The 22,637-nt window shown below is 44.0% G+C and overlaps 1 protein-coding gene across 5 annotated transcripts in view; it reads left to right on the plus strand.

Moving 5' to 3' along the window:
- Positions 1-22,637, plus strand: part of scaper (S-phase cyclin A-associated protein in the ER) — a 129,269-nt gene that overhangs the window by 16,441 nt on the left and 90,191 nt on the right. For 2 of the 5 annotated variants that reach the window (XM_015343606.2, XM_015343610.2), the window contains exons 4-14: positions 589-762; positions 7,394-7,494; positions 8,736-8,852; positions 10,619-10,782; positions 13,291-13,541; positions 14,312-14,515; positions 17,135-17,305; positions 17,817-17,892; positions 18,272-18,389; positions 21,059-21,170; positions 21,624-21,764. In XM_015343606.2, coding sequence (XP_015199092.2) covers positions 589-762; positions 7,394-7,494; positions 8,736-8,852; positions 10,619-10,782; positions 13,291-13,541; positions 14,312-14,515; positions 17,135-17,305; positions 17,817-17,892; positions 18,272-18,389; positions 21,059-21,170; positions 21,624-21,764 — 1,629 coding nt within the window. The remainder of the gene's footprint in view (positions 1-588; positions 763-7,393; positions 7,495-8,735; positions 8,853-10,618; positions 10,783-13,290; positions 13,542-14,311; positions 14,516-17,134; positions 17,306-17,816; positions 17,893-18,271; positions 18,390-21,058; positions 21,171-21,623; positions 21,765-22,637) is intronic. The other 3 variants (XM_015343608.2, XM_015343609.2, XM_015343611.2) reach the window with 3 other exon arrangements.

Raw genomic sequence — 22,637 nt, forward strand, 5'->3', positions numbered from 1 at the left:
TTGACCTCCTCGACACTGTAATTAGAGCAGGTTTGGAAATTGAGGAAATGGAACACCTAAATGAATTCCACCCTTTAAAGACCTTGTAAAGGGTATTTTCCTATAAGTACTGAAAAATTACTCCAGTGATGCACACAAATACCAAAATCCTATTCTTCTGAACAATGTCGATGAGGTGCAGTAAAGATTGACTAATTGTATCTACACCAGGGGTCTCCAACCCTGGTCCCTTAGAGACGCAATCCAGTTATTCTTATAGGTCATCCAACATCGCCTGTTAGTAAGAGATCAGGAAGACTTATATAAGCAATTGATCAGTTTGCTTAATGCTTGCTAAGTTTGCTTCAGTGAAGGTAATATTGGTTCTTGGAGGTCATTTTGAATTTTGTTCCAGGCAATCCCTAAATAACCTAAAGTGACATACCACCTGTTTAATTGATCACAGTTTAAATTTAAAAACCTCTAGAGGCTTTAGAAAATGGTGGTTTAAAGATGAGGATTGGAGACATGACGGTTTTACATGTTTTATAATCCAGAGCGTGGAAATGGCCTTAATACATGGGAAATTCTCCGGTGTTGTTCTTGCAGAATGCAGGGGTCTCTCTGGACAAGAATGCGGACAAGAGCCCCACCAAGGCCAGGCAGCCTCGGAAGGTGGACCTGAGGGCCCGCTACTGGGCCTTCCTCTTCGACAACCTGCGCCGGGCCGTGGACGAGATCTACGTCACGTGCGAGTCGGACCAGAGCGTTGTGGAATGCAAGGTGCGACCCGGAGGTGTCTGGGACACAGCGCTAAATTACCCGGGCCCTCTAGCCTTTGACACAGTTATGACTTCAGCTGCCAGAAACGCAAGGGGCTGCTTTATTCAGGCAGCTGAAGGAGAAAGAAGAATGTAAACTTGATCTTCAGGAGTCAACAGGGTTGCTCCTCCTAGTTGTGGAGCAGTTAACGGTAGCGTTACACCACGTGAATTCGACAGAAGAATGAGCACTTCAGTGAAAGAGATTCACAATCCCCATTGAATAGTATTGACCTGGGGTGAAGTGTAGCTGCAGACATCGGCTAGAAGGAGGTATTCCCACCTGGTGGGGGTTTTGTTTAGAACAGTAGATGGCGCTGTTGAGATTTTTTTTACTTCATTTTTTTTCCTGCACATTCCTTTTGTTTTCTGGTTTATGTCAAACGGAGTGCAGCACACACGTCCCGGTGAGAGAATTATCACTGTGCTCCCCTCGCACTGGTGGAAAAGGGGAGATTGATGACAGTGTGTAAACAGAGTGTGGGTGGGAGATTGCTGAAAGGTGTTTTCTAATGGCTAATATCGTTTTTTTTCACCACACCGGAGGGAAAGTGCCCCCAGGGGAAGTTTAGCCAGTCTGTATAGTGTGGCACATCTATTTTTCTTAAATGGTAAACGCAGTGTTAGCAGCATTTCCATTTTCAAAAACCCCCCCTCTTTTACCTTTCTGAAATCTAATAAAAGCTGTAGCTCCTGAATCACTGCTTTCCTGCAGTTCACTGCCTGTATTTACCTGGTGAGGAGTAGCAAGGTTCAACAGCAGTGGACAGTGTTTTCAGCTAATTGCTCTTGTTTTAAATTGATGCAAAAATAATGAATTGCAGGGTTAAGGTTTAATATGCTGTTTATCTGCTTTTACTCTTTTTTTTTTGGTTTGTGCAACTGAAAGCAGTCGCGGGTGAAGGGGAGGTACTCTGTCTGGGCTTTGTGTCAAATGCTCTTTGGACATCTTGGGGCTGTTAATGAGCCTAAATCCTGCAAGACAGCTTAACTTCACGTTAGATCGGAATACTAACCCTTTAGCGCTGTAATCTGAGTTCTTTCATTCTGTGCAGAGGGCCGTCTGTTTCTGTGCGGCCTTTGTGAAATCTGCACCCACAGTTACAGCTACGCAAGTGCTGCTAGCTATGCGCCTGAGACCAGTTTATTCATTACATTTTGATGCCTAATAACGTTAGTGAGTTTAGTCACAGTAAATTAAAAGTACAGATTGTCGTTTTCACACATGGATCTGACATGAGCCCTTGCGTAGACATGCAGCTCTATGTGAAAAATCAGAGAGTGCAGCTTTTTGTACTCTCATCTAAAGACAGTTTGGCATTACAAGTGTAATCGCCATACAATAACGTGATTGTAATGTGAAAAACACTCTTTCATTTTAAAATGACCTGTGTAATTTGCTTTGGCTGTGTTTTGTATTTAATAATCCATACCATTTCTGGTGTTAGGATGTTTTTACCCTTCGTGTCCGGTACTGTCTGGTTTTTGAAAAAGTCCTACCTGTAGGCAAATTTGTGCCTACGATGGCAGACTGTCTCTGTGGACTTGATGGTCCTCATACTCCTAAAAGTACCATTTTAGGATTTTATTCTCATAGTACATGAGATCCTGGGAGCTTTAAATTTGCTTCACAAACTGGATTTTAAAGAGTCCATGTACCTTTTGTTGTTCATTTAGATCAGACGGGTTATTTGAGAGAGGTGTGCTGAAGTCAGTAGTATAATTAAATAAAGCACAGGGCTGTGAAAAGACAAAGTAAAATAATTGATGGATCAAAAGGCCAAAATTAAGACGCTGGGAATCCAGCTTCCATCTGACATGGGCTCAGTGAAACAAGAAGGCCGGACCCTGAAGTTTCAACCAACAAAGCTGTGCCAGAATCCTGTCCCACCGCAGGGCCTGTTGATTAAACCCTGCAGAGCCCTTGGCATCCTTCTCATTACAAAATGCATTTTTACAGCCGCATGCCCTCAAACAATCGAGGACGACGAGTTTATACCTCTGTTTAAGCTGTTAAACAGAGGTATAGATGGACACCGGGTTAAAAGACAACAGGTCATTGCATGGTGCTCATAGCAGTAAAATACCCACTAGCGTGGTGCGCACTCTGTGCTCTTTTGGGGGAAAAAAATCTTTTTTGTCAGTTGATAGGATTTTCATTTTTCGCGACCCTTCGTTATTGTTTCGGCTATTTCATTGTTCCCGTGGTATCTCCGAGAGGTATCTAACAAGAAGGCTGTTTCTGCCGAGCTTGTTTGTTTATTTTTGCGCAGGTATACATACCCGTTACATTTCTGTTATGCCAGGCGGCGGTGTGCATGATTATCGATTGGAGTGTCACGGAGGATAATGTTCAGCTCTGTGCCGGTGCTCCGAGGCTCTGTTGACTGCTTGTGGTCGGCCTGCCGAGAGCTGGCTTGCGGTTAGCAGGCAGACAGCCGGGGCAGCGCAAGGGGATCAGCTGCTGTGTACACTTTCCCCCTCCGCCGGCCGGGCCGCGCCTCGGGCTTCGCTCCCGTCGCTCCTTCTAATGGCTCCGCGCTCAAGCGCTCGCCACCGCGAACACATGCCTCCGCTGTCGCCCCGCGCATGCTGCAGGCTAATGGACTCCCTGATAAATGGCGAAATTAGCCTTAGGGGGAGCAGAGCGCTTTGATTCTCTCAGCTGACGATACCCTGGAGTTTTATAAGTACTGCATTGTGTGCTCAAGCAGCGTGCACAAACACAAACATTGCGCCGCGGTCTGTAAACCGAAGTCTGGTGATGGGGGTGGGGGAGTGCACCACCCTTTTAAAGTTCACTTTTTGATCCCTCCGTTGTCCATTTCTTTTAAGATCATTGAACATTAGGAGGCACAAGTTAAATGTGTGTTGGAATTTTTAAATTTAATCAATTCTGAGATTCTTACCAATAATGGGAAGGATATACAATCTGTTTTTTTTTATGATGTTGCAAGCACATCAGACCCTGAATTAAATTTCTTGTTTTGGTGCTCTTTTGACAGTTTCAGATAATACCAATATTCTACTGTGTTTCAATATCAAAAGAGCTGAATTTTGGTTTGTGAAGAAGGGAATGAGATCCGTCAAAACAAGCTAGATGCTTATAGCTATTTGCCTTCTAAATATTGATAAAACTACATAAAACTCTGAGTGTCCCAGCAAAAGCTTTTCAACGTACAAAACGCCAGGAGCCACTCTTGCTGAATGAGGCTGGTAAAGCTGATTTTATTATTTTATTTTAATAATGCTGAAACCTCTTTAACCCAGAGTCTAAAGGCCTAATTAGCTCTTATCAAGTGTTCATTCTAATAGAGTCATAACTTATGCTATACTTGGCAGAGTAGGAGTTGGTATTTTCCTTGCTGGGATATAAAATTGAGAAAATTAAGAGATATTTAGAAAGGAACCCTGACAAAACTGACTTTAGACGGGCATTTATTTAGAGCTCACTTTTTATTACATTACAGTCATGATGCAATATGACTATTCTGGCCAACAAAAATCAGCCTTTTGACATTTTAATTGCACAAAAAACTATCCCTAAAAATTTGTAAGATTACACATGGTGGGAGAAGTGGATTTTTGCAAATCATTTAGGAGATGCTTTTCCTTATGCGGGGGGTGGGGTGTTGTGTGCAATCCATCTGCATGGCGTTTGATCGTATTTCACAAACCATATTGCTTTCATGTGATACATTATATAAAAGACAGAGCACAATTAATCGATGCATGATGTATTGTTGTATTTCTAGTTGCTCAAAGTGTGGTCTTGCATAGAAATGAGTGACCTGCTGCTTTTCTGACTGACCATCTTTAATTTTGCCATTCCTGGTAGGAAAATTACTTAGCCTGGCTAGTAAGTACTGACGTTCTGCAATCCCTGAGCCCTTCGATGAAGTTTCTTTTGGAACATCCTTTGATATTTTTGTGGATTGTACTGAAATTGTCTGATAGCTTTTAATACTGCACATGCAAGAAGCATTAGTTTTATTGTGCCACTGCAGCCATCACAACTACAAACTGTATCTTATAGGCAACTGCAGATCCAGAACACTACTGAATGAACGCACAGCAGGACCTGGGTGCTGTTAACTATCTCTTATATCTTATATGCATTGGTGGTGCCTGTCACATCTTGCACTGCTTGACTTGCCTGTTAACTAAAAGCACCAAAGAGCTTTACTTCCAATTACCACTCCCCATATCCTTCCAATAAATCATCTTGTTTTCTCTTCAAGAGTTTCTGCCTAGCGTCTTCTTAAAGGGCTGTATTTGTTTTGCTCCCTTTTAAGTGTTGCAGTTTTCCTAGAAGGAATCTGCAAATGTTTTGGAAAAACAAAAAAGCAGAAGAAGAAGACCAGAATTCCAGAGCACGCCTCTGCTATCCAAACTTCAGTTGCTCATTTAATAGTGCAAGAGGAAGCAAAGGGCATCCCAAAGGCGTGGAAGATCACTGTTTTGAGTTTTTGGGTGCCGGTTGCACTCTGCCTAGCAGTCCTCTGACGGAGTTAAGAATTGCAGCAGCAAAAGAAATAATATTGATAATCGTCATAACGGTTACTAAACGAATCGTACAAATCGTACAAAAGAAAAGGTTCTCGCATTGACTCACATCTGCGTTTACTTTTCCGAGACACTCATTTGTTCAAAAGACAAAAAAAAACCCCACTCACCTTTTTATTTTTATCTCTCCATCGATCGTCCACCTTCCCTCTCCCTCCCCCCCCCTGCGTGCCAGACTTGACCTTCAGCGCGAGAGGTATCAATGAGCTGTCTGACCTCCGCTGGGGCTGCCTCACTCCCGCTCTCACAGCCTGGCAGAGAGAGAGAGAGAGGGGGGAGAGAGAGAGAGAGCAAAAAAAAAAAAAAAGATCCCTTTTTTTGGTCTGCACCTTCTCATGTGGTTGGAAGTTTTTCCCCCTTTCCCCTTCGGCAGAGCGCTGTACTGTCCCCGTGGCAGCGCTGCTCCTGTAGGTGAGCTGCAGAGCGTTATTGATGTCCACAGCTTCCCCTGGGTCCAGCTCTCCTGTATTGTGTGTCAGTAGGACAAAGGGATGGCGCCATCCATCCTGCTCTACGCGCCAGTAACTAGAATTAATTACAAACCAATCGAATTCGTTGCAGCCAATTGGTGAACTAATTGGTAATTTTAGCTGTACATCTAGACGTTGTGATCTGCGGGGCCGGGGAGGCGCTTTCTGAGGGTCTTTTGTTCTCCCCCGGCCTGCCTGAACAAAATGGCCTTCATAGCTGTGTGGCCGGAGAGACGCGCCCCAGCGAGTGTGAGCCCGCTCCAGCTGCCCGTCTCGCTTGCGCTTCCTTGTTCGGCAGCCGGGGGCTCGGGTTACTGCAGCTCCGGGGCGGCCCGCGAGAGAGGCCTCAAACCCAGTGGGCCATTTTCCCCCCCAAACAGGGCCATTGAGTAAGGAGTAGATGGCTTTTCTCCATGCTCAGTCAGGGAGGTGCACTGTATTCCGGGTTTTGGGTGGGGTAGCCAGTGGTGGGGGCCTAGAATGTGGTATCAAGCCCTTTCTTCTCCAGCAGGAATATTGTTTCAGTGCGGTTTGTAATTTTATTTTACCCTCTCTTTTTAGGCCTTCAAGTGTATTTGAAAAGCATGGGAAGTGAATCTTGAGTAAGACGCATTTCCCAACTTCCTTACAGTTTTAGGATTTAATTATTTGAGGCAGGCCGTGTAATCAGCTTTTTGAAACTTTTAGTTTTCGAGGGGGCAAGGGCTGTTATGTAATCCTGGCATGTTTGAATTCACTGCAGTTTACAAACTCTGCAAATTCGGCTCTTAGTTTGCCATTTTTAAGGTGTCCTCAAAAGGCAGGAAATTCCAGGGAAAATGCCAAGTACGCTTTGAGACCTTGAAGGGCATCAGTCTCAAATTTGAGAGGGAAATAACCTCTGTGACCTTTGCATCTTTCTTTCCTGCTCTGAATGAGAAAGCACAGCACTCAGTATACCCATCTGTCTGCTGTCGAACCAAAAGTATTGGCATAGTGTGTCGCTAGGGTGACAGGGTGCAAGATCTTTAAAACGCTCTGACAATGCTCAGACAGCTAATCTGGGATCTCAGTCCAAGGACCACTCTGCCTCTGCTATTAGTGTCATCTTCTAAACACTTTTCTTTTATCACTGAATAGCTCTGAGATTAAACTGGAGTACAGCCTAGTCTGTGTTTAGACATGGAGGCAAAACATGAAATGGATTTTTTTATCTCCTTAGTCTGACCGAGTGTTTAAATCTTTACATAATCTGCTTAAACTGTTTTAATAATGACCTGCTTTTTCCAAAAGCACATTTTTTTTTTCAGTTTAATTTCTCTTTGATGTTTAAATATTCTGCTTTTTCCAGGAATGCGTCTGGGTAGTAAAAAAGCCAGGTGCTTTGCTATTTTTTGTCGAGTCAAGATAAGATGTGTTAAATTCTCTCAAATGCTGTCAGCACTGCCCATTCATATCAGCTTTTTGGAAAGCTCTTCCTAACTGGTGAATTTTGCAGAAGCTGAATGCTACAAGCCAAGGGAGATGTCACGGTCTTCCATCTTATCAATGTGCTATTCTGGTCTCCTTCTTCCTCAGGAGGTGCTGATGATGCTGGACAACTATGTACGGGACTTCAAAGCCTTAATTGACTGGATACAGCTCCAGGAGAAGCTGGAGAAAACCGATGCCCAGAACAGGTAGATTCCTGGAGTGGGAAACTGAGTATTTTCATCTGCACAACGCTTAAAGCCAAAACAGGCAATGCCTGTGTGTCTACTAATAAACGGCACAGTGCTGCTAATTGAGGGGAAGCCAGTTCAGAGTCGGCAAATTCACTGCCTCACCTTGGCAGTAGATTCGAATGACTGCTGAACACATAAATTGATGGAGACTGACAAATAGAACATGTTAAATCTATGAATATGCATTGACTTGTTACCTTTATATGAAGTTCAGTACTAGAATCCCGACAGAGGGATGAAACTTGTTTTGCTTTACTAAAGACTTACCGTAAATCAATAATGGTACTGTGTAAATTTCTCAGTCCATTTCTCTGACATACCCATTTGCTGTGACTCTTTATGCTGGTGGCCAAGTGTTTTCTTTCCCATTGGGAAAACCAGTGTCACCTAAATGACACAAAATTATTGTGTTCTTAACTCTAGTTCTGAGGGAAAGATGCCCAGATAAAAGCAAAGGTTACTAAAGAGAGGAGGCCGTTCAGCCCACCTGGCCCGTTCGGTATTTAGTAGCTAATTGATCCAAGGATCTCATCCTGCCATTTCCTGCAGGAAGCCAGTGTATGGTCTTCTGTCTGGGACGCTTGTTGCATACTCCCTTAACCCTTCGCATGCAGACATGCCTCCTGTTCTTGGTTGTAAGTGCACTTCCATGAAGAGAGGGGTTCATGATAAAAAGTGATGCGAGTCAAATCATCAGAACATACAGGAAATCGTTTTTTTTAATATACAGTACATACAAAGAATACTGTTGTGTGTGCATATATATAATAAAACAATTGCATTTATTTTATTTGCTGAGACAGTATAAATGTTTCTTCATGGCATTGTAAACATAGGGACCTGGAAAATCTTTCTCAATTGTGCGGACTCATTACATATTCATTGTGTGGAAAATACTCTACAGGACTTCTTTCTTGAATGCTTGGGAGAGTTAATGTAGAAAATGGGAGAGACATTTGAAAATCCATAGTTTTCTCTAACCAGCAGGATAAGCTTTGATTGCAGTACACAAGGTATCGGAAATTTAAACATGTTGAATGTTACGATGAGCTATCCAGGCTACATCATAAAGTAGAAACCAGATGGCATAGCTTCAGGGCAGGTCTAACTGTGTTGCCCTGCCTTGATAGATGGACAATCCAGTTAGAATCTGATGCTTTTCTCGCAGTAGTTTGACTCCTTTGTAATCGTCTCAGACCCACGTCTCTGGCTTGGGAAGTACGCAAGATGTCTCCTGGGCGTCACGTGATATCTAGCCCGTCTACTGATCGAATCAACCCATCGCCCAGCGCGCGGAGGTCCCTAAACTTTGGGTAAGGCTTCCAGCTGGTGCTCACAATCCAGTTGTGTTACCTCCGCTGTTAAATTGTACTTCATAACATAAAAGGCACAGCTATGCCGAAGTGTGGTAAATTCAATTTACTGTAATCAGTTCTTAATTTGTAGGTTTTACACCTTTCTTATATTTAAATTGGTTAACCATTGGGTAGTCATGTTTTGAAAAATGAACAACTCTTCAACTGTGGTTTATTTTATTTTTAAAAGATCAATTTTATGCTTTTCCTTGTTAGTTTTTTTTGCAGTAGTCTAACCCCGTTTAGCTTGACTACTTTGTACTGAAAAGAAATGCTGCAAGAGAAAAGAGGCTCTCTAGAACTGTATTTGGAATGAATGAAGTGTACTGTAGGTCTGTCTGCTGGTCTTTGCTGTACTCAGCTTGTGTTACACAATGCACAGTGTTAATTCCAGCTCATACATTGACGTTTGATGATAGTGTTTGTAGCCATTAAATCATAATTGCTGATTTCAGGGGGAAAAATAACAATAACATTCCTAATTAGATTAAAAGCACATTAAACTGTTAAAAAATCCATTACAGATCTAAAATGTCCAAGCACTAATTTGGTGGTGTTTGCCTGGTAGACGTTGCACACCCTCTAGTAAAAGAAGGATCAATAGCTGCAAGAAAATCATTTGTTTAATGTGATTTCCAGGGATTTTCTTTCCTTAAACACAGAAACAAAGGGCGGTTCAGATATAATTGTGGTTAAAGACTGCTGAAACATTGGTTCAATATGTACATTATTTTGTAATTTGATGCTGCAGGAAATAGATATTGATTATAATGGAGTACTGTCGACTAAAATTACCATTTATCCTTTCCGAACAGGCAGAGTGCTGTATTCTTACAGGTCACAAACAGCTTAGAGGCCGTGATTCTTTAATGTTTTTTGCAAAAAGCAGTCAGATAGGAACATAATGCACTCCGGAACTTGTTTCTGGCAGTCTGCAAATTTTAGTGTTACAGTACTGTCATCTACAGTAAATCTAAAGAGATTAAGATTCGCATGTGGTTGGAATAATAGCATACATAAATGATCTTGAACTTTTAACTTAATTTAGCACAGGAGTTTCCTATTCCTCCACCTGAGATGCTTAAGAATGTTGTATAACAGCTGCAATAAACGTAAGGCTTTCTGCATGATGACATTTTTCAAGAATCCTCAGAGTCCTAAGAATTATTAGTCTGCAATGATTGACTTTTATTGTCTAGTGCTCTGCTTATCTTCTTTCACTTTTGTCACATTTTAACAACTTTCACGTTTTTCACTTGAACTACTCTCTAGCTGTGACTGCCCAATTTCACATTTCAGTTGTCCATAAAATGCAGCACACGAGGATAATGGAGGTTTCGGAGGAGCATAAGGTGGAACCACAGTCTTGAAAACAGTGGCAGCTGGTATTTGCATGAAGGCTTAGTTTCCTCAGCCACTGTTACCTTTGCTATTAAACGAGCAATTACTGTACATCAGTCATTCAACGTTGTATAATAAGATGTGGTATCATTAGAACCCATTGTTCTGTTTTCTCTTTTACTGATTCAAATTAAGCGTAAAATGCCAGGAGAACAATGAATGCTGCCCACAACGGGCCAGCTTTGTCAGAACCTTCAGTCTTGTCAGTGCAGTGCTCTTGTTGTCCTTTTCCCTGTTCGGTTTGCAGTGGTCTGTTCCCTGTGCTGCAGTGGGGTGGGGGTATGATAACCTGATTCAGTCTCCTCCTCCTCCTCCTCCTCTAGGGGCCCACCACCCACTTTGGCAGCAACGCGCCTCGCTCCTAGCGGCCCCAGCTGGGCGGACAGGGTGAAGTGCACGCAGTCTGCCCCCGCCTCCAGCCACGCCAGGCCCGGGGTCCCCCTGTCCTCCTCGCACGCCCTGCCCCCCTGTCCCACAGAGAAACCTGGTGAGCTTCACAGCGGCTTAAACTCTGTCACATTTACAGCTCTGTCGCTGGGAGGGCCGGGGGGTTTCCTGTGAACGAGGCAGGGACCTTTCTCCATTGAAATATTGCGTATTGGGGGGAAGCTCTCTGGCGTGCTTTTAATTGCTGCAGACCTTTTTTTTAAAAAAAAAACATTCTTTCATCCACCAGTGTCTGAGCCTTAAAGATGGTGCTCTCAATCTGACTGCCTTTTCCACAGAAGTTATATCTGTGTATTTTTTAAATTCCAAATAGCAAGTTCTAGTGGTTAAACAATCATCATCATCATCATGATGCTGGGGTGTTGAAATCTTTCTTGATGTTTTTCTTCTGTCTAGATATATATAAGGCTTCATAGATCATAGATATACAGTCATTTTAAAAAGAAAATACACCCTCTTTCAGTTCTATGGTTTTATATATCAGGACATAACAAAAAATCACCTGGTCCTTACCAGGTCCTAAAATTTAGATAAATCTAACGTAGGTGACAAAGAACACATACAGTAACAGATTCCACTATGTCATTATTTATTTAACAAAAAGTAAGCCAACATGCAGAAACCATGTGTGAAAAACTAAGTACACCCCATAATTCAGTAGCTTGTAGAACCACCTTTAGCAGCAATAACTTAAAGTAATTGTTTCCTGTATGAGTTTATCAGTCATCGTTTTGGAGGAATTCTGGCCCACTCTTCTTTATAGCATTGTTTCAGTTCAATGACGTTCGAGGGCATTCGTCTATACACGGCTCTCTTAAGGTCCCATCACAGCATTTCAATGGGGTTGAGGTCTGAACTTTGACCTGGCCATTCCAACACCTTGATTATTTTCTTTTTCAGCCATTCAGTTGTAGATTTGCTGGTGTGCTTGGGATCATTGTCCTGTTGCATGACCCAGTTTTGGCCAAGCTTTAGCTGTCGGACAGATGGCCTCACATTTGTCTCTAGAATACTTTCATATTAAGAGGAGTTCATGGTCAACTCGTTGACTGCAAGGTGCCCAGGTCCTGTGACTGCAAAACAAGCCTAAATCATCACCCCTCCACCACTGTGCTTAACGGTTGGTATGAGGTGTTTGTGGTGCTACGCTGTGTTTGGTTTTCGGCAAACATGGCGTTGTGCATAATGACCAAACATCTCCACTTTGGTCTCGTCTGTCCAAAGGACATTGTTCCAGAAATCATGTGGTTTTTTCAGATGCAACTTTGCAAACCTTCGCCGTGCTGCCATGTTCTTCTTGGAGAGAAGGGGCCTTCTCCTGGCTACCTTTCCATGAAAGCCATACTTGTTCAGTCTTTTTCTGGTCGTACTGTCATGAACTTTAATATTTTACATGTTTTCCAAGGCCTTTAGATCCCTAGATGTAGCTCTTGGGTTCTTTGCAATTTCTCTGAGCATTTTCTGGGACGCCCACTCCTGGGAAGATTGGCAACTGTCTTGAATGTTCTCCATTTGTAAATAATCCTTCTCGCTGTAGAATGATGGATTTCAAATTGTTTGGAAATAGCCTTATAACCCTTCCCAGATTGATGAGCAGCAACAATTGCTTCTACGAGTTCATTGCTGGGGTCTTTTCTCCTTGGCGTGGTGTTAACACCAAACTGCCAAAAGTTCTGCTTTTATAGAGGTGGTCATACTTCCTGATGATCAATTAATCAAGTGCATTTGATTAGCAGCACTTGGCTGCTCATTACCTTCTTAATTCCTATGGAAGCAGTAAGGGTGTACTTAATTTTTCCCACATGATTTCTGTATTTTGGCTTACTTTTTGTTGATTAAATAATGACATAGTGAAATCTGTTACGTGTTCTGTTATCTGAGGCTAGAAATGTCTAATTATAGACGTTGGTAAGGATGAGACAATTGTTATTTATGTCCTGAACTGTAAAACCATTGAATTGGAAGAGGGTTTACTTTCTTTTTCACATGACTCTACTTTTACTGCCTGTCTGATTTACTTATAAACTTTTATAATGTAACCATTCCAGGGGGTTTATCGAAAAGCATTGTCGGTCCATCAAATCTGATAATCGGGCAAGCTTAAATAAGGACATTTTCAAATTTGATTCCACTTGTTTCTCTTTATTGCCTTTCCTAATTGTATTCAGATGAAGGGGGATGCAAGTGAATAAAAACTGGCCTTTGATTTTAAACTATCCAAACATGAGGCTTCAGTGATCCTAATGTGTGCAGCAGCTGGTAACATAAGGAGACAGTCATTTCTGCTTCAAAGTCAACATGATCAGAAAGGACGGGGGGCAAAATATTGAAATCAGACCTGAATTTTACAGAAAGGCAGAGCATAGAGTTTTAAAGTGAGGTGTTTGGGCTTCTCTACCCGCTACATGCACCTTTTCCATTAAAAAGTGTAGAGACTCAAAGTAGCACCTGTAAGAGATCTGATTTCTCCTTTCTAGCTGATGCTGTCCTGTGCTAGGTGAAAGGGCACACAGAAACTGCAGTGTCGGTACATTCTCTGTGTGTGCAGGAAGGAAGGACGCGGAGGGCTGGGAGACAGTACAGAGGGGGCGGCCAGCGCGCCCCCGATCCGCCACCGTGGTGCCCAAAGCCAGCCCTGCCCCCGCGCCCCTGAGCCCGAAAGACGACAGCGACAAGGAGAACCTGCAGCATGGCCCCTCGCCCCAGAACCAAGACAAGCCCCCCCCGGAGCCGTGCCAGCAGAAAGAGCCCGACACTGCCGAGGAGAAAACGGACAGTCAGAAGCCAGCTGTCATTCAGGTACCCAGTGCTGCCTCCCGCAGGGGAGTCAGCTGCCAGCGGTATTGGAATCAAACCTGAAGTGACAGGGACAGGAACAGTTTTATGCCAGTTCTTCATTTTTGCCTTCATAATCACCAAATCGCAAAAGCCTTTCATGAGAAAATAGATCATCTAAAGAAACACGATCGTGGAGGATCTCTCAGCAGTAGCGTTTAGGTTATTTATGAGAGCATTGTACTTTGGTGAATGCACCTGCCCTGTAAATGTATCGAGAGTATGACATTTTCCATAGTGAGATTGTCCAAATATTATAAGATATATTAGATCTATTTTTTCTGTATTATAATAATAAAGTTAGATCTTGTTTTGGAAAGAGGCTTGATACTTTATCTCTAGGTATTTTAACAGCCTGCAGTGAGTTTTAACTATAGAAGATACTGGTAACCTAGACAGCGGAATGCTCTTAAAGAATAATGAATTTGATGTTGCATAGTGTCATCATGTTCATTATTCTGTGTGTCATAGTGCCTGTGTTTCATGTTTCCCATTTTTAATTTCATTTTGCTTGCGAGACCCGGGGCCACCGCCCTCTGGCACGGCCTTTTGACATCTCCCCGTTCCGCTTCCTCTCGGTCACGTGCTCGCTGTTTAACCTGGCTTGATCAAGATACAACTGTTTATTTGCTGGAAAGTTCCTGTTCGAAGTGGCGGGGCTTTAACAGAAATCAATACCGATAATTTGAGCGGGTGCCCTTGGTGTGCCTGGTTAATGAAGGGTTGTGTTACAGCAGTCCACAGCAGACAGTCCCGGGGATTCAGAGCCGCCTGGCAGCGCGCCCTCGCAGGAGGCCGAACCTCCCGAGATCCACACAGACGCGCTCTGTCCTTCGCAGGGCGCGGGGGGCGCCGCCGCCGCAGCATCTGGCCCGGGGCAGACTCCCGCTGCAGCCGTGAAACTGGAGAGCGCGCTGGACCCCACAGAGCTTTCCACTGTGAGTGCTGATGGATGGAGGCAGGGGGTCGGTCCCGCCGGAGCCTCGCCGCCTAAACAAAACATGAATGAACCCCGCCTCGCACAGCCGGGCTCCGATATCGGATGGCCGCGACCGCGTCTCGCGCTGTCCGCCGTGGCCGGGCCCGCCGTGGGAGCTGTCCTGCTTAAAAAATAAACGTGGCCGGCCGGAGGGGTGGAGTGGTCCCGTTGCCGAGACGGACGGGGCGGTTGGCTAGGAGCCCGGGGCCTACAGGGGAGCAGCTCGGCGTCCTCTCGGGGGCGGTCTGACAGGAGCTCTGTCAAACTGACAGGCCGGCCTGCTGCTGCCTGCTGGGAGTACAAGTGTCGGTAGGCTGGCCGCCCTGGCGAGGAGGATCCCTACCAGATGAGAGGAGCTGGTCTTAAATTTCCTGTCTCTGATGTAAGCGACACTCGATCGATCGCTCAGCTGGGGTTACAAGACAAGCGCTCGGTTTCTTCCACCCTCTGCAGTCCTCTTCATGTGGAGCCGCTCCCTTCCCCCCGCCCCCCCGGCCTTGAGACGCGCTGCATGCACCCTGTGCCGTGGAAGAGTGCTGGAGACTTTTTGTTTTCGGCCGGTCAGTCTACCGGCAGAGCTTTCTGGTCTCTGGGAGAAGCATGGGAGCGAGTGCGTGGTGTGAGCGGGGGAGAGGTGATGATATATTGCATTACCCCGAGAGAAAGGGCGTCGAGGACATTAAGCCGACTTCTCAAAATCAAAGAGCACGAGTGTGACTGGCTGCTATTTAGTGGTTTAATTTACAGACCACTTGTTCTGTGCCACGTTACCATACGGTGGGATTCTTAGCAAAGAGGGGGCATGGACACATGAAAACGTAGCAGTACATGTCTGCAAACCTGGGTGTAAGAAATTTGCAGGCTTGTAAAGGAAGGGGTTCACTAAACTCAACAGAACAGCATTTTCACTGCCGTTCATGACTAGCCCTGCATTGACCCTGCAAATGGCTGCTGAAAGATTCAGACATGCTTTTAAGGCAGCTAGTTGCCATTAACACTTCCTTTAGACAACAGGTGGAAAGCATTTTGTGAAACCGAAGCAGGCAAGTGGAATGAGATTTTATGTTTTCTAAACTTTTTAACGTGCATTGTGACTGGATATCCTAATTAGGCCCAGATATTCTCATTCTGACATTATTAACATTTCAGACGTCTATTAAGTGAATTTGATGGCATGCACAGCATCTCAAGGGTTAATGAGCATTGGCCCCTAGGACTGTATGGCTACCATCAAAGATTCCTTGGCAGCACTTGGACTTCAATATGAAGGCCTGCTTAAAGTATTGAGATAAATGGCTTTTTAATGGTCTTGAGGGAGCGTTATCTAAACCAAGATCAAAAAAGGAGATTTTGGTTTGTGTTCTAGGGACCGAGACACCTCTCTGGGTGGCTCAGATAAGTACCTCAGTGTTTAGACTCCACAGCGGTGCTTGTTAAAGACGAACAGCCACAGTGTTGAGAGAAAGCTCTCTCTCATTTTTCTCATTAGCTGAATCATATAGCCAACTCCCTGAAGAACTGTAGTGCTACGGTGAGTTTCTTCCCTCCTCTGCTGTGTTGTGTCCTCAATAAATAAAAGTCTTGTTACTTTAAGTGAAGCCCTGCAAATAAGCAAACTGATTGCTTTGGTCAAGCAGAAAAAAAAATGCAATGTCTTTTGAAAGCTGAGAAAGGTCACCTGCTGTCCCAGAAGGTTAAGCTCCATTCACACCCCTCATTCATTCATGTTTGTTTCTGCCTCCTTACACCACATATTCACAGCGCAAACGTCTCAGACTGCTTTTGGTTTTACACTCTTCATTATGTGATTTACTTCTATCATCTTTTTAGTCCTTTTGTGTTACTGCGTTGGGGCACAATGCAACTTACTTCATTAATAGTGCAGTTTTAGAAACATTGTGTAAATCCTTATGAAAACAGGCATTTTAAAAACAACTTTAGGTTTGCTGTGCCTTATATTGTGTGTTGAACAAATTGATATTTTAAATGAGTTTAGTATAGATGCATAATGCATACATATTAGAAATGTTTTATAATAACTTTGTTATTTTTAGAATTTTAACAATATATTTCTATTGGTATGGTTTAGATCTGACTGTAATACATTTGTTGGTATTATCATTTTTTTTCTTGAATCTTTTTTTAACTGGCATAACTGGAGCGTTTTGAGGAAATGAGCAGATGTCAATTTATCGTGGTCTTTTAACCTGTCGTGCTTTTATTAATTGTGACTACAACAATATTTCCTTTGACTGTGAATAGAATAAAGCCCACTGATGCCACATGGAAAACTGCTAGACTAAGTGGGTCGTATGATACCCCAAAGTCTAAAATGCACCAAGTATAGATCAGCACTTTGATCTGTGTTTTATTGAAACCCTTTCTCATGAGATCAGTTGAAGATGTGATTTGGAAATGAAAACATTCCTTCGTACTCAGTGTTGGGAAATGTTGCAGTAGCTGGGTCACATACAGTACATACCCCTGATTTTTTTTTCATAATTCATCGTAGGAAGGCACATTTTTTTTAGTTCTTTGCTGGCTGGGGGTTTGCGAGCTGACGTGCGTCTGGTTTCAGACCCAGACGATGGCCGAGGTCCTGGCGAAGAAGGAGGAGCTGGCCGACCGTCTGGAGAAGGCCAACGAGGAGGCCATCGCCAGCGCTATTGCGGAGGAAGAGCAGCTGACCCGCGAGATCCAGGCCGAGGAGAACAACGACCTCGAGACCGACAACGAGAGCGACTTCTCGGTAAGAGCCCTCCTGGCGTCTCTGGGAGGACAGGGCCCACTTTGGTGTGCTCCTGTGGATTAAAACATTTGGTTTTTTAGGAACAATCACAAACCAGGATAAAACAACCCCTCCCATCAACACATACAGCGTCAACCCACTCCTTAATAGGAGAGAAAAAAATCCACTTCATCAAAAAGCCCTGCAGCAATGGCAGGAACATTTCTGTACTGAGGAAACATCTATTTGCTGTTTTTATTCTCTTTGAAAGAGAGATTACATTGCATTTTTTGATTGTTGTGCAATACGATTCTGAGGTTCTACACTTTGTCTAATGTACGAGGCTCGGACTAAACTCCCTGGTGTAAGTGGGCAGCAGTGTGTGGTTAAAAAAATGGGAGACGACAGTAGTCTGGAGCCTCTGCAAAGGCCTGTTTCCAAAACTTGTCAGCCCCTCTGAGGGGGTGAGAGCCGAGTTCGTTCCAGAACATTCTCCACTCACTTCCTCTCCTGTCACTGGTATCTTTTCCAGGCCAGCATAGGCAGTGGAAGTATGTCTTGCTGTGGCTTGAACATGGATTGGAATGAAGTCTTGGCCGATTACGAAGGTCAGTACGGTCTTTTCTCCAACTTCTTGCGCACACCGTTGTTCAGCTTTCCTTCTGTACGTATTAATATTAGAAAAAGAGTAATGTGGATCGAGGAAAAAAAGTCTTGCCTCTGGGGGGGGGGGGGGGTTTGGAAACTGAGAGAGTTTTTAATTAGAAGCGTGTTATTCATGATAAATCTGCAGACTTCAGAGTGCTCTTGAAGCAGAACGGGTGTGAGGCCGACGTGTGGCGCGGTCAATGGAATGGGTGTGGAAGCAGACTCCTGGCGTGGCGCTCTCTCTCACTGTGTGCTCTCTCTCCCTCTCTCTCCCTCTCTCTCCCTCTCTCTCCCTCTCTCTCCCTCTCTCTCCCTCTCTCTCCCTCTCTCTCCCCGCAGCCCGCGAGCCCTGGCGTCAGAGCACCTCCTGGGGGGACATTGTGGAGGAGGAGCCAGCCCGCCCCCCAGGCCATGGCATTCACATGCACGAGAAACTCTCCTCTCCCTCTCGCAAGCGGTGGGTTTGCGCCTTACTCCTAAGGCACACTGGGGTTAGCGTCAGCGTGGCTATACTTGGCTGCTCTTCGTATTCCCAGCCCAAACCAGACTCTAATCTCTGAACTAACCAATACATTTTTTACTTGGCTATATCCAGCTGCATACTAGTTCCTCTAATGCAGCTACAGGATCATAAGGATTAGCAAGCACACAAGGGTCTTCTTCCTCTGTTGCTACGTCTCTGATGATGATAGTATTATATGTGAGCTTTTGGAGTACTTTGGTATGTCATTTGCTTATTCGTCTTCCTGCAAAATAGCGATTTTTCAAACAGTCATTTGAGCACTCAGTGCTTTGGTTGCTGAGAGCAGACACGTCAACTGAAACATTAATGCAAGGATGTAAATAGACTGTATTGCATTTCAGTTTGATGTGGAATGAAATGGAATTGCAATGCACAGTTCTTGTGGCTCTCTATTTCTAGCAATAGAACTATTTTTTTCTCCTCTGACACTCTTGGAATTGACTATGCAGAAAGTACCCTTTCACTGATACTACTCTGTTATTGTAGTTCAAGACATGATAATGTCCCGCAGTCGGTCCTACTTTTGATAGGTTTCCACTTATCTGGTAGAGAATATTCTGTAATACTTCAAAGTCATTTCTTCCAATTAAATTAAAATGTCAAACAGCATAAACAACCACTGCATTTCAACTGGAAAGCAAAACGATAGACTTCAGCACTTGATAAAGATCAAACATGGCTGTAATATGGAACAAAAGCACCTAGACCGCTGTCTGCTTGGGTCAGCAGAGAGAGACGTACGCAGCAAAGGCCAAGAAATTGGCTCCAGCCCCCTCCCACACCAAGCCCAAGAAGGAAGGACCCAGCATGGGAGAGCTCATTTTGAAGGGTCTGTCTGCCTCCAAGGAGAGAAGCAGCCTCTAAGAGAGGAGGAGGTGGAGGTGTTTCCCTGGCTGCCCTGAAGAATCCCAGGCAGCTGGCAGCCACAATGTGGAGCCTGGAGATCAACACCACCATGGCGCAGACCAAGAACCCCGATGCTCCATGCTTCTTCAAGCTCAGCAGGAAGCGGGCGGAGGAGATGAAGAAGCCACCCAGCCTGAGAAGCCAGCTGTAAGACCAGCAGCAGCAAAAGAGGCCGCCAAGAGCCCCAAAACAGCAAAGAGGCCGGCAGCACCAAATAAGTCAAGAGCCAGGGCAGCCCAGCCTAGGGTCAGGAAAATCCAGAGTCAAGCCAAGCTAAGAGAGAAAGCTCGGAGGAAGTAAAGGCAACAATTTGCATTTCAACAATACTTTCCTGGATTTATTACAATTCCTACAATTTCAGTCTGAAGCTTTCAGGTCTGAAGCTGCTCTGTGCCGAGCCGTTAATTTTGGTGTGCTTCACATTCTACACCTGTTGGTTGTCTTACCGAATGGGCACCGCATTCTGGTCTGCAGTTTATGTGCATCCTCCATGGAATTCCACTCAGATAGATGAGCAAAGAGTACGCTGACAGCCTAGAATATTTTTTTTCTCTTGTGAAGTGATTTAAGTTATTATGACATATGACATAACCAGACAAGACATCCCTAGCTAGTACCATGCATATACAGGTTGCTGGGGTGCAGCGATGTGATGATGATCTGTCCGTGATACGTCTGTTTGCATTTCAGGATCCTGTGAAGCCACAGAAACTTTGTGTCACAGCATGAATATTAATATTTAAATTTTCGAAGCAAGCTTTCATGTGAATGCTCAGAGCTAGCAAGTTTTGAAATAGCGGGCAAACAAAAATATTTTTCATCTTTAAAAGACACTTTGTTTCATTCTTTTGTAGAATAAGAGGTTATTGATTTTTCTTAAAGGAAAACAGCTCAGTTATGGGTTTTTGCATATTAAATAAGCGATTGCCAAGATTCCTGATGCATTTTGTAGAAGGTGAAGCCCCCTTTGGTTTTCCTAAACGCATCATCACCGGGTCATCTTGATGATAATCAAATTACAGGATTTTTTCTCCAGTGCATAATACAGTTAGTCTTGTCTTGAATTATGGTATATCTGCTGCTTTGTTTAGGTATTTATTCTGAGGCCTGTTCATTCCATCCAAAATTTGCAGGCATAGTAACACATGTAATTGCTTTAATACCGTTTTCCCCTTTTCTCTTAGCAAGGCCTGCATTAAATTAGAAATTTGTCCTACATGTCACAAATTTCAAGTGTGATAGTTGATGGCAATTTTCCCTTTACCAGAAAATAATTAGCACTCTGTGGACGTATTATAGGTATTATGATAATCGCGGCATCGCTAAATCTTTCGGTACCATAAAGGTTTAAAAACAGACAATGAGCTTCTAGTCTAAAAACATCAAAAATAATAAGAGCCCTACCTGCAAACATTTTATTCATTAGTCTACATTTGAATACTTTTAGATATAAAGGAAGTACTTTCTTAGTCTTCATACAGTTGATCTGGTACCTCCTCTTACAGAGTATATTCTAAAAAAGAGTGGGTGACAGTGGTCATCTAAGATTTTATGTGCCAGATCAATAATAATCTTAAATGAGGGGTCATCTAAGATTGCATGTCAGGTTTTGGTCTACGACAATCTCATTCCCAGCTGTTCCCATTACTGTAATACAGCGGGCGTGACTAAACCTTGTTTTCGGTGCTGGTCGGCAGGACCATTGCGGAATCTAAGAAGAAACACGAAGAGAAGCAGCTGAAGGCACAGCAGCTCCGCGAAAAACTCAGAGAGGAAAAAACTCACAAGCTGCAGAAGCTCTTGGAGAGGGTGAGTGAGAGGCCGGAAACAGAGGGCAGGACCTTCACCTGTCGGTTGGTGCCTTCTGTGAATCTGTTATCGTGACCTTCATCATTTAGTAAACACACCAGAATGTCTGCTCCTGTTCAAACGTACCTTCTCAGAACCTACGGCAGTTTTTCTCCGTCAGGTTTCTTTTTGTGCTCCATTCTACCTGAAAGTTGAGTGCAAAGGTAGAAGGGGCTTCTGCTTGAGTCTTGGAATAAACAGGCGTGTTCAACTGCACAAACACATGCTTCAAGCAGACGGAGTGAACGGTGATGTTTGTTTTTCTGGCGGTCAGCCCTGCCGGTGGAATGTGTAGGAGATCAGTGTCTCGCTGTACCGACGTCGGCTACAGGAAGCATGCGCTGCTAGGGGGTCACGTCCCTGCCGACGCCCGGACGCGTCTCACCCACCTCTGCTTGCGTCACCCTCTTGCAGGAGAAGGAGGTGAGGAAGTGGAAGGAGGAGCTCTTGGAACAGAGGCGCAGGATGATGGAGGAGAAGCTGCTGCATGCGGAGTTTAAACGGGAGCTGCAACTCCAGGCCATCGTGAAAAAGGCACAAGAGGAGGAAGCAAAGGTGAATGCTGAGCGTGGAGGTGAAATGGAATGACTCTCCTGATGTCTCAAGTGGGGCTGTTTTAGGTGGCAACCTAAACCAATAACTGGATTTGTTGTTGTCAAAGTAACTGCATTTGGTTGCCATTCTTTTTCTTACTTCTTCTAAACAGAATTAAATATTACACTTTCTTAAGCGTAACTCAGTGACAAAGTTTCAAAGTGAAGGTAGGCTGGTGTAAACACCAAATACCCAAAAAAGTAAAGGCTGTGAAAGCCCAGCCTGGCAGCTCTTAAAAAGACTAGATGGCACTGCAGATAAGGGAAATATATCCCAACCCAGGTACTTTTACTACTTAAGGCAAATTTTACTAAGGATCCATTACTCAAGTATCATACTGGAAACAAAGGCTACCAAAAAACATAAAAAAATTAAATTTAATGGGGTGGAATTTAGTCAATTAGAAGATAACTATGATAAGTGTAAGCTAGTTTGTTAGTTGGTAATGGAAAAATGTGGCTTGTACAAGCCTAATATCGCTAAACCCTATTGTCAGCCTTCATAATTTTTTAATTATGACATTCATGGTTAATATGATCACACTAAGAAATTCCAAAAACTGTGAGAAGCAGGTGTTTAAACTCTTGTTTGTACTCTACCTTGGAGCTTGGTTTCCTTGCCCCTTGTGGGTTGGAGCTGCCTAAAGGTTGGTGTTAATTAGTTCCAAGTGGATTGCAAAGCTTCTTTGTAGAATGAGGAAGGGAAAGCATCCTGGTTCAGGAAAACGGCAACATGACTTGCTACCCCCACCAAGTCCTTTCAAATCCCCATCCTGGCTGCTAACCACTGAGCTGAAAAATCCAGGCTGCTAATGTGTTCCAGTCAGCCAGCAGA

Source organism: Lepisosteus oculatus, chromosome 5 (genome assembly GCF_040954835.1).
Source record: "Lepisosteus oculatus isolate fLepOcu1 chromosome 5, fLepOcu1.hap2, whole genome shotgun sequence".
NCBI lineage: Eukaryota > Metazoa > Chordata > Actinopteri > Semionotiformes > Lepisosteidae > Lepisosteus > Lepisosteus oculatus.